General features: G+C 33.6%; 1 protein-coding gene across 6 annotated transcripts in view; it reads left to right on the forward strand.

Moving 5' to 3' along the window:
* The window catches only part of LOC124360614 (sodium/potassium/calcium exchanger 4), a 52,742-nt gene that overhangs the window by 18,438 nt on the left and 15,921 nt on the right, over positions 1-18,383 (forward strand). For 3 of the 6 annotated variants that reach the window (XM_046814368.1, XM_046814369.1, XM_046814370.1), the window contains exons 2-5: positions 318-506; positions 9,381-9,568; positions 15,360-15,507; positions 17,220-17,309. In XM_046814368.1, coding sequence (XP_046670324.1) covers positions 318-506; positions 9,381-9,568; positions 15,360-15,507; positions 17,220-17,309 — 615 coding nt within the window. Of the gene's footprint in view, positions 1-317; positions 507-4,039; positions 4,101-4,617; positions 4,762-9,364; positions 9,569-15,359; positions 15,508-17,219; positions 17,310-18,383 lie in introns of those variants that run through there. The other 3 variants (XM_046814374.1, XM_046814371.1, XM_046814373.1) reach the window with 3 other exon arrangements.

Here is an 18,383-nt window from a genome sequence, read left to right on the forward strand (position 1 = left end):
AATTTAACTAAAAACTTGTAGAATATTCAATAGATTATTTCGCTTTTTTCAGTGATATAATGTCGTGCAAACATCCGAAACAGGGAATTTGAAAGGTTAGGTTGGTTAGTGATTAACACAATAGTAGGTATACAAGCAATCAATAATCCTAAGTGACTTAAAATTAGCATCTTTATTTTGACTATAAAGTTACCAAATAACTCACATTATTACCATTACCTTTATTATGGTCTTGATAAAAATAACTCTAAATAAATTTAATTTGATAATTAGGTGTGTTATATGTTTCCATTTTAAAATGATATTTTACTGTGCAGGAGAACACTTCAACAACATGAGCTGTACACCGCCAGCTATGGACGACTTCCCCCATGACATGTTTACGGAGGAACAAAGACAAAATGGTGCATTAGTATTTCACGTCACAACTTCATTATATTTATTTTTGGCCCTCGCCTTAGTGTGCGACAAGTACTTCGTACCTGCAGTAGAAAGGATATGTAAAGGTGGGTCGCACTTATATTAGACTTTAGTACATAATTATAATAAACTAATGAAACATTAATATCAGTTATTACAATTAATTATATTTATATGAAGACTGTTAAAATGTATGCATTTAAAACTAATCATACAATTGTACAAATAAAATGCATTCATGAAAAATGTTTCTATTAATTGCTGTTGATTAGAGCTACTAACATAGCTTACATGGATTGGGGTTGCCAAAGACCGAGCTGTATAAGAAGACAGGCTTTGGATATGAGTTAGAGAGCGCAAATTCAGATCCTGTCAATAACCTGCCTCACTAGAGCACGTTTACACTCACGAATAAAGATGCGTGGGAACTTACGCAGATGCTGACGCATAAAGTGAACAAGAATAAACAATTTTTATCTCGAGTACTATGGCAAGCAAACTGTCATCCATCAATGCAATGCCCACTTAACAATAAAATTAGAATTCGGAAGAATGTCTCTAGAGGTAAAGTGTCTCTAAGTGTTGATCAACTGAAACTTCGTGATGAGGTCATCCAGTGGTATCACTTGACTAAAGATTTGGATTTTTCTGATGTGAGAAGACAGCATTATTTATCATTAAAACGGCAATACCAAGTCTAAAATTAGAATTGCAAAATCAGCCAAAGTGCTGGAGGAGATCCAAAACTCTTCAAATAAAGCAAAAACTGTATGGGATATAGTGAACGAAAATAGGGAAAGAAAAAGGGCTTCTTGATCGTGAGTGATCCAAAGCTGGTCTCAAATATTATTAATAATTTCTTTAATAAATGTTTCCCAGAATGGTTTCACTTCTACTGGGGGAGTTTTTTCAGATTATCTTCCTTGCTATAACACCTATTCTTTATTTTTTTACTCTGTTTGTAGGAAGGAAATGTCAGACATTATAAAATCTTTAAAAGCAAAGACATCATCAGGCTATGAAAATATGTCATCTAAACTGCTTAAGTCATCCTTGGGAATCCCTTGCTGAACCACTCGTGCATTAGTTAACTGTTCTTTTGAAAGTGGAACCTTTCCAGATGTGGTTAACAACTAGCTATCGTAAAGCCTTTGCACAAAAGAGGAAAGGTTGATGATCTCGATAACTTAGACCGATCTCCATTGTTTCAAACGTTCTCTAAGGTTTTTGAAAAGGCAGCTTTAAGTAGATTATGGTCTTTTCTGATTCAAAATACTATTTTGTTCAGCAAACCAGTTTTGATTTTGTCAAAGGAGGGTCAACTGTCAATGCTATGTTTACTTTCATTGATAAAGTCATCAAGGCTCTGGATAGAGGCAAGTCTGCTTCTGGTGTCTTTTTCGATTTGCGAAAGGCATTCGACATAGTTCCTCATGAGCATCTACTAAAAAAGTTTGAGAGCATTGGTATACGTGGTGTCGCAAAGCAGTGGTTTTCTTCTTACTTGAAAGAACGTCGACAAGTTGTAGGATTGCCTTTTGTGGATGGAAACACTTTAAAGCATTGGCATTCTGATGTGCAAAACTGTTAAAGCGGGTGTACCCCAGGGTTCCATTCTGGGTCCTCTTTTGTTTATTTTATATATTAATGATCTTAGAAGATGTACCTCAGATTGCCCACTTGTGCTTGTTTGAGGACGACACAATCAATTGTGATAGAGAGCCAATGTCGTGAAATCATGGAGGTCAAAACCTTTGTAGAATCTAACCGGATAGTCCAATGGTTCCAAGGAAATGGATTAGTTATCAACACTAATAAAACCACATTACTTGAATTTGCTATCACAAGAAAGCATAATGATGACCTTAGTGTTTGGGTTGATGATGTAGAAGTCTTTTCTGAACAAAGCGTTAAGTTTTTGGGCTTATCTATTGACAGAAATTTAAGTTTTTTCCTGTCATATAAGCGACGTGGCGCAGAGGATAAGTTCTGGAATATTTGTACTGTAGGCTTTACTTGTAGGCTTTCTCATTTTGTAAACACTGATGTTGTACTTACAGCATATTATGCACTTATTTTTCCTTTCCTTTCTTATGCGGTAACCATCTGGGTTCCGAGAGATGCAATACGCATTGTATCTTTGCCTTGCAGAAGAGGGCATTGCGAATTGTTTCTGGCATTCGTCAAAGAGAGTCTTGTAAATCTGTTTTTAAGAAGCTTGAACTTCTGACATTTCCTTGTGTTTACATTTTTTACACTTTGATGTTTTTTAAGCAGAACCATGGTATTTTTCTATCTCTTGTCCCTCAATCTGGATATAACCTGCGAAACAAATAAAAACTGAATATTCCTTACCATACCACTTCTTTCTTTAAGCATCACACCTATTACAGTGCCGTATCATTGTTCAACGCTCTCCCTGATCACCTTAAATCTAACTTGGATCTAAACTATTTTAAAAGAAAGCTCAAATCATTCCTAATTGAAAATTGTTTTTATTCTATAGAAGAGTATATTAAAGGTAGATAGAGTACCATACATAGATTGCTAGTAGTTTTTAGTTATATTTATTTTGACGCAAGCCAATGCATGTACTTATGTTATTATGGCAATACATAAATTTTGACTTGACTTGACTTGAAACAATTATATACATTGTTCTAATTAAAATAATGTAATTTAGGCAATATAAACATTCATCTTTTATTTAAATATCTTAGACCAAACTATACTTTTGATTTAGCGATTAATTGATTTACTAGTCCTAATTTATGCAATTTGAGTTTTTTAAGAATCATCTATATTTGGTACTTTACAAATTCCTTTTAACGAGTAGCAATTATTTAATATTTCTTTGTGACCCAGTGTATTTATTGAACCAAAATTTTCACCTTCTCTGTTGGATAAAGACCGATGGTTATTCATCATAATATTTGAGGGTTTGTAGTTGAACCAACGTAATAATCCTTGGAACAGAATTGGTATTTTGCTATTATCCAGAGGATATTACACTCTGTCTCTATCTACTACTTTTACTACGCGATATAAGTAGGTTTAGATTAGGTTATCATACATATGTTACTAGTAGTAACCAAAGTTGAAGTGAACCTTTACGAGCGCCCACGTAATTTGAGCTTGAATTTGGGTACTATGTCGAGAGGTTTTTCTTTTTCCACCCGAAGTACATAGTAAGGAGGGGGGGGGGCGCCACCGAAGCGAGTACTGATGGTCAGGGGCATTCCCGATTCTTACTCTCGGTAAATATATACGCAGTAGTACAGAACTTTTCCGACGTCAGATCACCTAGGATGATCTGGTACATGATCTGACGTCGGAAAAGTTCTATACTACTGCGTAGATATTTATCTACTTGTATGGTAACACATGATAAACAGTGACAGAGTGTCCTCCGGATGATACTGATATACCATAAAGCTTGCAAGACTTCTGATAAATTACATTCTTTTTTATTTACAATCATTTAATATATTATAGATATTATCTGGATGTCATCTCTTCCCACGACAAAACTCACATAGTCACATGACAGCTTGAAGTAAATGTTGTTTTTTTTAGTTCCTATTTTTTTCTTGTTTACTCTATATAGTTTCGGGTGTGCGATGGTTGAGTTTGATTTGTTGGTTATTGTTATAATGAATCTTCTGCCTCAAATTTGACAAGTCAGGTTATGTTATTTGTTGTGTTATTGTGTTTTAAACTTTGTGGTAACATTCGACCTTTAAATTAATAATGTTACATCCGCTATTTTAAAGGAAAGTATATTTTTGGGGCTTTTAATGATAGATTAAACGAAATTCTTAATAGCTGGTATTTTATGGACAATGTTTTTATAGTCCTACCATCAATAAAAAAACATGACTTTGACATTACATGCCGATAAACCGGGAATAAATTATTATTGGTGCCAGACTGTAGAATTTATCATAATTTCGATTGTGGTTAAAGCCAAAATTGACAAAGTTAAAGTTGAATTTGGAGACACGTTTCTAGATGTCAAATTAAAATCCAGCCCGGCTACATTGTACAGGTTACAATTAGGGTTGTCTAACCCTGTAAATCCTAGGCAATGTTCATACACAGTTTTATCGGCCAAATTAGAACTGAAACTAAAAAAGTGTAAAAGTATTTGGTGGGATACCTTAGAGGGAGAAATAAAGCCGAAACATAGGTCCACATCTGACAATCATAATAAAAACCAAATGAATAGCAAGTAAAGCTAGTTCATAAGATTTAATCTGTGCCTCTACAATATTTAAATAATTGAAGTGTAATCTGAAAAATAATACAAATCACATCATAACGATTCAGTTAATAAGTACGGTAAGTTATCTATCAATAAACAAATTTGGGTTGAGGGGGTAGAATACAATATGTGTAGAATTATGGTTGTCCATACAGATAACTATTTCCAAACATTTAAAAAGCAGTTGTGCATTGCTACTCGGGAGAGAGATTTTTAAAGGGTTACAACAAACTTTTACTTATTGTTATCTTTCTTTAAATGTTATGGTTCGTTATATTTTTATAACTTTTTATTGTAGGCTAGGTGTATTAAATTATTGATAAATATCTATAGCTCTCTTGTTAGATATCTTATTGAATATCAATGTTATTATACTAGGCAATATAAGAACAAGGCCCGTTTATCATACTCTGTTCCATCCAGGGCCAATTTTATCCACAAAATCAGTAAATAATAAACAGTGAATGGCTCGTTGAGGTTGGATGTAGTATAATATACAGCCACCAACATTATCGGATGATGATTATTGAATGATACGGAATCATCTATATTCATGACCATCCAAAGGGCTGAAAGCAAAATTTCTGACCAAATAACCTAATAGATATTTTAAAAAACAATATGGTTTGGCTAGTTTTCAATCTTAGAAATTAATATATAGCTAAATAGTGATATAATTTACAAATTAAAATATAATATAATATAAAATTAATATTATTAGAACAAAACAATAACACTTACTGTACTTACCTTCTTTATTTTCAAGGATAAATGTGATTGCTTGTGAAATAAAGAAGACATGTAGTCACTGTACTTGCCGGCATTAGTACATATAATAAAACACATGATTTTAATTTTAAATTTATTTCCAAACACTTTCTTACTTTGAAACGAACTGAACGATGATGTCGAATTGAATTACATTTTAGGTTTTTATAATGTTAATATAGAAAAGCTATATTTTTATATGTAAAAGAAATGAATTTGTTTTTTAAATTGTAGGTTCTTTTCCGTTAATTCACTACCATTAATTTTATGGTCTGGAATTCCGTTAATTCATTACCAATGATGTTTGTACTTAAATTAGATTCAATTTTGGTTTTCTTTAGCCAATTGTGTTAGTTAATAATAGTAAATACCTGGAATGAAGTGATTTAAATAGCATCTAAAAAACATTTTACACGCCGTCATATGTTTTATTTATAATTCAAAAGGATAACCACAAAAGGATAATGTACAATTGTTATTGTTGTAAATAGTACTGATCACTGCGGTCGCATGAAGATTGAAGTTTCATTTCGAACAAAGATCGTCCGATTAAAGCGGTTAATTCATTGTCTATTGAAAAGCGGGAAATCCTTAAACTCTGGTTGGTCACTTTTAACCGACGAATCATGAGTTTGGCCACCTCCTACCTATATAAGCGTGTTAACAGTTCACCCTATATATTCTATCTCCACGCACATGCGCAGTGAGGAAATTCCTACGGATGGACCAATCGGAATACAGAATACGGAAACGATAGGATTTATCTTTTTTTTTTAGTGATAAACGCGCGCCGCTTGATCTGGGCTTGGAGTTTGCAAGCTCGAGTTGCTAAAAGAGCAAGCAGCGCGAAGCGCTGCGCAGCGGGCAAGCATCGCGTGATCTGAGCTTTGAATAGGCAAGCTAGGGTCTTAAGTGACTTGTCATAATGAAATTTAATAGAGATATTATTTTAAATATTGGATTGGTAGTGAATTAACGGAAAAGAACCAAATCGTATAAAATGATTAAATTGTATTTAAATTATTTGTGAGCGGCGTAATACTATTACTTTGCTGTCATGTTTGTTAGCATTTAAAAAATATGCGAATGGATCACATCAGTAATCATAATTTCTTATCAATACATATATTTTGCAAGATGATTGACAATGCACTCACTTCTGAGACCAGTTTTAAAATATTTCTTTGTTTATAAAAACATTTTGAGCCAATATTGGCATATTCATCACCATTGTTCTTGTCGTTGTCACTAACCTTCTCCTGTATAAATGAAAAAACAACAGCTGATAATGAAGTCACTAGTCTAAATAAGAAAGCTGGTAATGATTAGTTATGAATATCTTTACGTCAAATGTTGTATTCCATAGTATTAATATTTAAAATTGATAATCATCATCCAATTATGTTGGTGGCCGCTAATTATACTGTAGTCCATTTTAATAATCTGTTCCTCTGTTTTTATTCCTTCGGCCACTTTAAATATGACACTTGCCACAGTGTCAAAGGAAGCCAATTTCAAGTAACTTACATATACACATACACAATTTTGTTCATTACATTGAATGTTACAGGAATGTTTATAGTATTCAGAATACACTAAATGGCTTAAATTCGTCAATGACACTCTCTATAGTAAAAGGTGTATATTGCCAGATATGCTTGCATAACAACTGTGTGCCTGGATCAACTTGGCAAGAAAACCAAAGGATGCCATGATCTATATTCAATTGGACAGTCAAGTTGAACTGAGATCTCTCGCCTAAAACCTTGGCTATCGGGGCATGAGGGTACTGAAGGGAATGAGATAGTGGACAGGTGGTCGAGACGTCGAGATCTGTAATCATGTTGCAACTCATAGATCAAGTACATAGATCAACATTTGTGGTTTGGTTAAGTGTCAGGTCATATATACTGTCATTAAATCAATGGCTGTACAGGACTATCCTTTTTTTCTCTACTGGAAAAGCCTTGTACGTCTGAGACAATCTAAAGCTGTCATAAATCCTTAACAATAGACAGCGAAGCTATTCTTGATCTCAGAAGGCCGGAGATCACATTATTTTCCAATCTGTTGACTGGACACTGTCATTAACTACTACCTTTTGAAAATGGTCATCTTTGAGTCGGACATGAGTCACTTCTGCAAGGAGGCTGTGCTATATACAATAGTGATTGCGTAGCGATTGCCATGATTAGATCGAAACAGATTTACAAACCTTTCCAGTACTTTGGTATTATCCTGAGACCATTCTGGCCCTATCTACTACTTGTTATGCAATATAAGTAAGATTAAATTAGGTTATTATAAATATGTTACTAATAGTACCAAAGTTAAAGTGAAACTTTACGAGTACTCATGTGATCTGAGCTTGAATTTGGACACTATTATTTGTTTAGGGCAAAAGTGCAGGGTGGAACCTAGCCAGCACTGATGGCCAAGGAAATTTCCTATCGATATTGTTTTGACCTCAGATCATGTCCATATCATCCAATGTGATCTGACAACGGAAAAGTTGTTTTGACGTGATCTGACCTCATTATGTAGCCTAAATAACAAATAAGATATGGACATAGTGGCCTCCGGATAATACTGAAGTACCAGCAAGTTTTAACTTCTAAGGACTTCTTTGAGGTTTATAAAGAGCCTCAAGATGACCTGATTGTCTAGGTAATAGGGTTAAGTCACAATAGATCCACATTTTCTTAGTCAATTGAGCCTAAACCTGACCTCAGCAATTGTATCATAGTATCGTAGTTATAGTTAATACCGGTGTTATTGCTATTAGTACTTCACATCTAACTTGCTAAACACCTAGAATCCTTTTTTTCTGTGGGAACTCTAGAATGTATGTAGATAGATTAGATTTTATTCTTACATAAAACAATTAATTCAATCATGAACTCATCTTTCAAGAAATAAAATTAATTTTTAAAACCATTAAGGTTATTACACTTGATTGTTAATAATATATTTCATTTTCATTGTGTTATTTTATGTTTTGTGCTTGTTTTACACAACAATGAAAGACTTATTGGTACTTTGGGATTATACCGACCACACCCAGACATGAATCGTTATTTGACATTTTGCTTCTACTGATTACTAGATTAGCGTAGAACAATATTTCGTCAATATAAAACAGGAATTGTCTTATCGTAAACCCCTCCCCATCCTCAGACAGAGGTCAAAGTCGAGTGGTCTAGTAGATAACGTGATTGCAGACTCTCGCCGCCCGTTCAGCTGGTTGTTGTACTTCCGAGTTCTACACCCTACTACGGTGCTGCTGCCCCGCGCTGATGTCAACGAAAGAAAAACATCCCTCGAGATAGTATCTATCAGTAAAATATCAAATTTTAGAGGGGCTGATCAGAAATATAAATTGAATTGTAATAGAAAGGCAATTATGTACCGTGCAAAATACTTAAATAATCATGTGATGCCGTGCGGCCTGCCGTAATCGGGATTCTCGAGAAAGATAAGATAACAGCGACAACAATACTGATCACAATACCTGGAAATGCTTGTTGATTGATGGAATGTTAGTTCTGTTACTCAACTACATCGTTTTATAATGGTCTAAGTTAATTGAAAAAAGTTTAAGCGTTGGGGGCATATAACGGAATCTGACCCCATTAACAATTGATAATCGTTGTAAGTTTGTAATTTTGTAATTTAAGAGTTGTTTTTTTCGTTCTATCATGTTTGTTTCTATAAATTTATGTCTATGTGATCTTCATACTGGTGTGGTCGGTATAATCCCAAAGTACCAACTTATTTATGACAAAAATAAATTAAGAAAACATACAAATATAGTATCTAAAGAGGCAAATTTAACTGTTCTCTAAATATTTGGAAACTTATTATTACTCAGCACATTCTAAAAAACCTAAAACTATCTTATTTAAAATTTAGTTTTTCTTATTTTCAGCTCTAAACATGTCTAATGATGTTGCTGGAGCAACATTCATGGCAGCTGCAACATCAGCACCTGAACTATTTGTGAATGTCATTGGTACATTCATCACAGAAGGAGATATTGGAGTTGGCACAATTGTTGGAAGTGCTGTGTTCAACATACTGGCCGTAGCTGCCTGCTGTGGCATTGGCTCTGGTATGGTAAGTTTTGATGTTTTTGAAATTCTTGATTTAAATTTCATACACTTAAACATACCTAGTAGACAACAAAATTATAGATATTTCAATCCTAAGCATAAGCCTTCACCTAGCTGACATCATTGATCTCTAACTCAGTAGCTCCACACCATTTTCATCTGGTTTCCTAATATTCAATGTCACTCTTAGTATTAAAAGTCTGTCTTTGGTATGTATATGTGAATATCTTCAAAAATTTCAACATAATACTACTCGTACTATTAGAAGCAACCAGCTAGTTGGATTATGTTAGTGATGTCATCTGTATACCGTTTAGTTTCGTTGTGTAGCTATGTGATTCTATTAGCACTTTTTTATCAGTAGAATTAAAATATTCTGTTAATTGTGATTTTATTTTTTAAACATTAAGTTCAGTGAAGTTTATAATTTATTGATGCAGGTAACATTTAATTAAACTATTCTCATTATAAATGTTGTAGTAGTATAATTCTTTTTCAGTTAATTTGAATTATTTTAGTGATGAATATTTTTTTGTTATGTAGGCTTTTCTACATACACACACGTGTGTGTGTGTGTGTGTGTGTGTGTTTCTTACAATGCTCAAATATTGATACACTGCAATTTGTTTATTATTAAGTTAAGTTAAAACCAAAAACATATTTAAGCTATATTTATTTTGTTTGAAAATTAATAAGCGAATATTCTTAAATTTATGCTTATTTAGAGTCTAAACATTAATTTGTAATTAAGTATGAATGATTGTACTAAATATAGTAAATTCTATACAAATGCATTTATCTGTGACATGAGATGAATAAAAATGTATTTTCTTACTTACTTTTTCTTCAATTTTTCAAATTAAAGTAGGCCTACCAAACCTTTTGTCCTTAAGCTCTAATTTTTATGTGTCTTGCAAGTTTCTTGCTGCTGGTTTATGTATCAATATGTGTAAGCATTTTTAAACAGCCACCATTTTGAAACTAGTAAAACTATTTGATTTATGTTTTACTTTAAGTGAGGTATTACTATCAAGAAAAATAGTACTGTATGCAAAATAACAATGTTTCATTCTCCATGGAATTCCTTCGAAAGTGTCTTGTTCTGTAATTTATAAAATTGTTTCTGAGAACCTAATCTCTTGTTGAGTACCTAATCTACTCAGAAAGGAACACAAACACAAGATATTGGACAGTTCTTCGACATTTATGACATGTTATTAAGCAGAAGCTATACGTATGTAACACAATATTTAAAGACAAGCTATATGTAATCCGCTTAAAAATGCACTAAATATGTATTATTAGTTAAAACTTGAGAGGAGTAGTGTGTTTCTACATAGTCTGCTTATAACAATCTAGGTGTACTTAAAGACATTTTTATATTTATGAAAAAGCGGTTCATTTTTAGACTTTCATTGTAAGTCTATACAGAGTTATCTTTGCTAGTGTTTCTAAACCTGACGTACTAATTTGTCTTCCATAATCAATACGTTATTCTACTGTGCAATAACTGTCTAGGTGTAATACGTGAAGTTAACAATAAAATTACATTAATCATGTTATGATAATAATTTAACCCTCTAAACCCAGGTGATGATCTTGAAGATGTTAAATATCAGTAAAATCTTGACTTGGAATTCAGGGATTAAAATCACATTTACAGACCTTATTATTCTATCGGCATTTCAGGATTTGTAAATATTAATAGAGTTCCAGTTGTTATTATATCTGTGTTATTTATCTATGATTCTGTCACTTTTTTATTTTAATGTCATGGAGAATAATTAACATTTTTCATTCAAAGATTTTATGAGTGCCACATGTTCCAGTGGATCAGATCAAGATTATGACAATGTGTTATTATACATGTATGTATTTAATGTATTATAAATAATTATGTCAAAATTAAGTATTACTAGCAGTTACACAATGTCTCCGCACATAACTTTGTAGGCTTGGCACCTGTATGAGCAATTCTAGTTTGAATGAATTAGATTTCCGATGCCAATGTTGAGCTTACCTTCTTCCCACAATCAAGAAAAATGTTAAGAAGTGTATATTTATGGTCATTGTAATTTTCTTTGATGTTAGTATTTTTGTTCAACAGCTGATTTTGCCTCTTTGCTGGTCAAGAAAATATACAGTGAGAAGCCTACTTTTGTCAAAAGATAATTAATTAATTTCGGTTTCATAACAGTATTTAGATGTAAAGTAAAAGTTAAGGCTATGTTGTATCTTATGCCTGCACTGCTACCAGTTACCTGGACCTTTACAAGCTGTTTAGTATGCATTACATGTGTACAACCACTCTGCTAGTTGTAGTGAATTTCTGGGACTGGGTTGAGATAGAAAGCTCTAGTTTCTACTGTTCTTCTTCTTTTATCAAGACTTTGAAATGAGGTGTCCCTTCACATTGATATTTACGTTTAAAAATTTGGAGCCCCTCCCCAAATCCCATTTTGGGGAAATTGGCAAAGTTGTAACAGTGACTAGAAATGCAACCCGAGTTCCATCCCTCAATCTTTATCCATAAAAAACTAAACAGTGTATCCATACTTTTAACTCACATTGTATATTTATGATAACTCACAGTTTTGGTAAGACTGCATTTTGACAACTCAAGTATATCTCTATATTTCTTCTAGTGATGTAGCTATGAATGATGTTTCTTATAATAAAAACATTAATATTTTCCCTAACTAACTAATATCAAGTATATGCAGATTTACAGGGGTTAACAAATTAGTATGAATGAACAAAGGTGTGCAATCATCCACAGGTTCAGCATTCTTTATAATTCTTACGCTTTTTACAGTAAAACTAAGATCTTCTCTAGGCTTAAACCATTTTCCTAGACAATCAGTTCATATCTCAAAATATTGTCTATAAGAAATAAGACATTCTTAAATACTGATTACCATAAGTAACCTGTCTTTTCAAGGTAGCAAGTAAATATATACTTTTGCAAAATATTCTATCAATTTGATTTTTCCCTGACAGACTTGCATCAATAAAGTAACAACATTCTAGGCATTGTAGTAAGTTATGCCTAATAAAGTAACAACATTCTTGCGTTAAACTTTACTGTCTTGTCTTAAGGCTGTAATTAAATTATGTGTCTTACTTTTACTTCCAAACAACACTAAATAGGTTAAGTGATTCAAAATTATGACATACCTGAATGTTTCAAAGACCTCTACCACAACTGGTGTACAAGAGATTGGTCAAATACTAGGTTTGTCCAGATTTCTTTTCTCTAATATCGGTACCATTTTGGATAGTTTCAAACAAGTAAGAAATATGGCCTCTAAAATGTACTTTTAAAGCAATAAACAAGAGGTTCTATAATCTCAACATCAACACTTTTTAAAACATCACTGGAGATAACATAAACATCTTTAGTAGACATGTTTTTAAGGAACATAATGCCTTCAATGCCTTAGTGGAAAAAATTCAAATTTTGGGTTGCATGATGCTGATTTCTTTCAAATATTTAGCTATTGTAAAAAGATCTTAACTTTCTCACATACTTTTCCATGGAAGAGGAAAAAAGAATGATGGGTTGAGCACTAGCTAAAGAAGTCCATCCTATGGTTTTATTAGTTATGATCACTTCCTCTTTACCCTCGGGAGTTTTCAATAATTTCCTATTTTTACATTTATTAGCTTCTTTTAATGCTAATCTGTAATAACATTTTAGTTTTTCATCTTTGCTAATTGCTCAACTTTAGTCTCACTTATACATTTAACAGGAAAACAATCATCCAAAAGTGTTGAAAACTGGTTAAAAAGATATACAAAATATTTGCTGGTTAATTATATATAACAATTAATGACCAATTTTCATTATACAGTAGAACCCCTCATATCCGGCCTCGGTTTTACCGCATCTCGGTTTATCCGGCCACTTCCCGGAAGCCAATATCGAAATTTATTTACCACGGCTTGCAGACGCGCAGTTGCACGCACTAGTCTCCCATGACACGTATATTATTATGGTATAAATATTATTTTGGTGTATCTATTTGTTTACATTTTCCTGTGTTGTCCTCAGTTGAGCTAGTAGGTTTAACCTGTAAACAGTTCGTTGATTATTTCCAGTGCGGTTAGTACAGTACAGTACAATTGTTTTGTTTCGTCAAGTATTGTGTACTGTAGGTTGGTTTATCCGGCCGAATCGTTATCCGGCCAGGGGCTCGGTCCCGTGGTGGCCGGATATGAGGGGTTCTACTGTACAAGACTTTCTTAAAGTTAACAATCTATTTATTAGTAACAAGCCTAGATTTTGATGAGATATTTACATTTTTGCTCACAGTATGTTCATTTAATTCCTCACAAAACATTTAAAATGTAAAACATTGTGATCAGACAAATACAATTTATGACCTCACACTTCTAATCTTGTAGGTTTACAGTAGTCAATATCATGCCTCACCCAGAAATCTTCTCTGGGGGGTGTACGGAACACCAGGAAGTCGGGGGTATGGAAAACAACCTCCAAGATCAGTACAGGGATCCTAGGAGTCCTCTTCTGTGAAAATTATTGAAATCTGTTTCCCACGTTATTATTTTATAATAATTCTTAACTTATAAAAGGAGGGCAAGGATCAGGTCAGAATGTATAGTTTAGAGTAACACCACTCTAAACCAGCAATCACCAGGAAGCTTTACAGGGACATTAAAAATATTCTGCAACAAATGCAATTTATATGAAGTATATGTAATTAAAACAAAATTTAAGCATAACATTAACTAAATAGTTAAGTTTGAATCACAAATAAAGACTAAAGCTTGATGTCTTCTCTCGGATCAAAAAGTATAGTTGTCTGAGTTTGAAAGTTGCCACAAACTAATAAATAGAGCTACAGTAATGAAAATTATATTAAAATTTAGCTTGTTTATTTCCGTGTTTCTAAATATTTACTGTTTATTAACAAGAACTTCCAGTTTTTGTATTGATTGCAATATATTTAGTCGGTGCGCCCCTGGTCATTATATAGTCAAGAAAGATGCACAACTTGGCAGCTTATCATTAGCACTAAATACACTTAACTGTTTTAATGTGTCTTTTCAAACTCCACATGTAAGTTGCCATTTATAACAACTTTACATTATTAATGATGAGAAAAATTAAGAGTTCTTCAAGAGATTTTAATAATATTTAAGGAGACCCTTTAAGGCCGACTTAAAGCTTGGATGTATCGTGGAGGTGAGATCTGACCTATGTGGCAGTGAGGAAAACGTCTATATTTTTGGCAATTTATGTGTTATACTTTACATATACAAACTTTATATTTGATGTTAACGTTTATCATGCACTCACTCAGATAAGAATATAAAACTTGTTCAAAGGACATGCACACTAAAAAAAAAAATGCTAAGATGCCGCTTAACAACTGCAGTGATGTAACTGGATCCTACATCAAGCCCTGTCAATATACTATCACCTGCATTGCTAATCTACCAATTACATGTGTACAGTAGTCTTTACACCTATGATTCCCTTGTTAACAAAATAATTTCTGTTATTATTTGTTTTACTTGTGTTATGGATTCTCCAATCACATTGATGGTCATTGACCTTGGATTCTCTTGCTAACAGAGTACTAGATACTACTGTGGCTGAATTAAAGGCTTTTAAATTCAACTGGATTCCCTTGATTGAGATTGCCTTGTTAAATAATTTTTCTGTTACCATAGTATACACCTTTTTGGAAGCCTTGCTGTGCTGGGTGGGCCTTTACAGAGAATACCTTGCCAATACAAGTGTCTGTAGTATTGTATCTACATTACAGGTTGTCCCACTACATTGGTGGCCATTGACCCGAGATTGCCTGGCATACGGAGTTACAGTTACGATTCTCATCTGCATTATCCATGATGAACGAGTAGAGTGGTATGAAGCTATGGTCCTTGTTACTCTGTACACGGTCTATATTGCAGGTGATTATTATAACACTTCTAAATATTTTTCTATAATTTTGACTTTTGTGCTAGGAGTTTTAAGAAGCTCCCAACGGCTTGGTTGAAAAATCAACATTTTCCATCCACCCTTCTGGTTCCACATTATTATGGAAACGGGAAGGAAATCAACGTATCAACATTTTATGAGATGTTCTGACAAACTTAAAAAATATGTTTAGTTACTTGGAAAGAAACATTTTGTTGCAGATTCTTTTATGTTATAATATTATATAAGGCTGCTATTAGCCATGGACAACTAGTGGTTGTACCACTATGGTTTTATGCGTATTTAATCGGATATGGGCTATTGGGCGTGGAAGATCAGTAGCTCAAGTAAAAATAGTTGTACAACTAGCTAACGATATTGTCCAGACCCTGCAACCGCTCTGTCAAATTTTTATATCTCAGTTGGGTCAAAGAGCATTGTATATGCAGCCTACTGTCCAGACACAACCACTGCTGTACAACAAGGTCGGTGCGTACATGCGCAGTAGGCTAGAGCACTTAAAGCCAACACTTTTTCATCTCAATCAGCTGTTCTTGTTCTAAGTGAGATGATTCCGAGCTATGCTATTGTACAACTGGTTGACCGGACTAGTCCACTAGTTGACCATGGCTAATATTGGCCTTTATAAAAAGAAAGAATTCTTGTATTTAATTCATGAGAATTTCTTGGACTTACCTTGTACGTACATGATGTGAGGAAGTCATGTCATCCCCTCTAGGGTACAAAAGCAGACTAAAGAGCTGGAAAAACATATATATATATATATATATATATATATATATATATATAAATTTTAAATAAATTCAGCTAACCACATTACTGGCAACGTGGTTAGCTTAGTCCTCAAAATGTGAAATTTTAAAAGAATGGTGGAATAAATTATTTTTTCAGTGTCAGAGCCGAGGTTCTTTGAAGTCGTCCCACTCCACTAGGCGGAATTCTTTGATCTGGGGCATATTTTATCGCTCGCTATAGCGCATCCTGACCTATGAGTTAAAAAAATTTTACAAGATTAAGATTATTCAGCTTCATGAATGTTATATTTTGATCAACAAACAATTTTTTTGAGAAAATGCTGGATGTTGTTGCAAATGATAATAATGTTGTTTTAATGATGGAGATTGATAATGAAGCTCACTTCCATTTGAATGGATCTGTAAACAAGCAGGCTACAGCTATTGGACAGTCAACAACCCACAAGAATTGAATTGCATAAAAACCACTGCACAGTCCTAAAGTTATGGTATGATGTGATGTTTCAAAAATTGGTATTGTTGAACCTTATTTTTTTGGAGTTAAAAATGTCATAGTTAACTCTCAACATTATGTTGAAATGCTACACAATTCTTTGCAGCCACAACTTAAAGTTTATGATATCTACAAGATACACGATGTTTTATTGTTAAACAAGACATATAACTAAATATAGACTAGCACAAGACAATAAAACGTAAAAAGTGAATACATTTGTTGCATGTATACAATTTAAAATACACTTTAAGTGTAAACCCACACAGATACCGTCAGTTTTAGGCTATTGGATTGATGTACAAGTATGTTTTGTTTGGAAGAAGAATTGTTTATTTACAATTAGTTCAATATTATGTATGCTCTTAGTGTTATTGTATTGTTCTGCTATTAGTGGCCTATTTGTATACAACTGAGTATTCTACATTTGTTTCAGTTATGTACTGGGATAAATCCTTCCAGAAGTGCACTCGTAAAGGTTTAAGACACGCATCAAAAAAAAGTTTCAAAAGACATGACCCTGTTGGTAAGCATTATATTACTTGAAATTACTTGTTACTTATTGTGATTGTCACAAAATATATACTGGTGTATATATATATATATATAAGCTATTGTGTTAGTTGCAATTATTAAATTCTTATCCAATTCCTGTCCAGATGATCCATGCTACACCAGGCCAGTAATGGTTGTCACTACTGAAGATTGTGCAGAATCACTGTGTTGTGAGAGTGAGAGAGTGAACATTTCTAGTTCTTACACTATCCCTGTCCTTGTGCTGAACGCTACACCAGGCCATGAAATTGATTTATTGCATCACTAACATTGCAGAACCATTTTTCGTGGCAGTATATGTGCTAAGTTCTTGTCCTATCCCATGGTGTTGATTTGTTATGTCACTAACATTGCAGAACCATTTTTTGTGGCAGTATGTGTTCCAAGTTCGTGAATTATCCCTGTCCTCAAGCTGGAACACTACACCAGGGCTTGGTGTTGAGTGGTATGTCACTAACAAATATTGCAGAATGACTTTTTGTGGCAGTATATGTGTCAAGTTCACATACTATCCATGTACTCATGCTGTAATCTACTCTAGGCCATGTTGTTCAGAAGTTATGTTATGGTATGTTGTGTTCACTTAGAACAAACTGCTCATTGAAGTTAGTCCTGAAATGGGTGACGGGATTTTCAGGATGAGTAAGGTTAAGGGGGGGGAGGAGGTAAAGAGCTGCCTCCTGTTGAGATTTTATGAGAAGGGATAATGATCCCTATTTCAGTCATGTCACCTTGAAAAAGATGAGGTTAACTTTGTTCCAGCCACTTCCAGTCAAAATGGGCTTGGGAAGCAACACTTCCCACCCACTCCAACAGTAAACTCATCCTTTGCAGTAAACTAGACCTATTGACCAGCTCTTTTTACCCCTCTATTTCAAGATTTGCAGTTAGTGATGTGTCGCTTCTAGACACATCTATTGTGTTACCCACATTTCAGCGACTCATCAGTTTTTGCTGTATCCACTATAGGTTCTACTGTCAAGTATACATCAGCCGGAAGTGAATATGTTGGGATATGTTCAGAGGTTACTTATATCAAAGATTT

This window comes from Homalodisca vitripennis, chromosome 4, assembly GCF_021130785.1.
Source record: "Homalodisca vitripennis isolate AUS2020 chromosome 4, UT_GWSS_2.1, whole genome shotgun sequence".
In the NCBI taxonomy this organism is placed as follows: Eukaryota; Metazoa; Arthropoda; class Insecta; order Hemiptera; family Cicadellidae; genus Homalodisca; species Homalodisca vitripennis.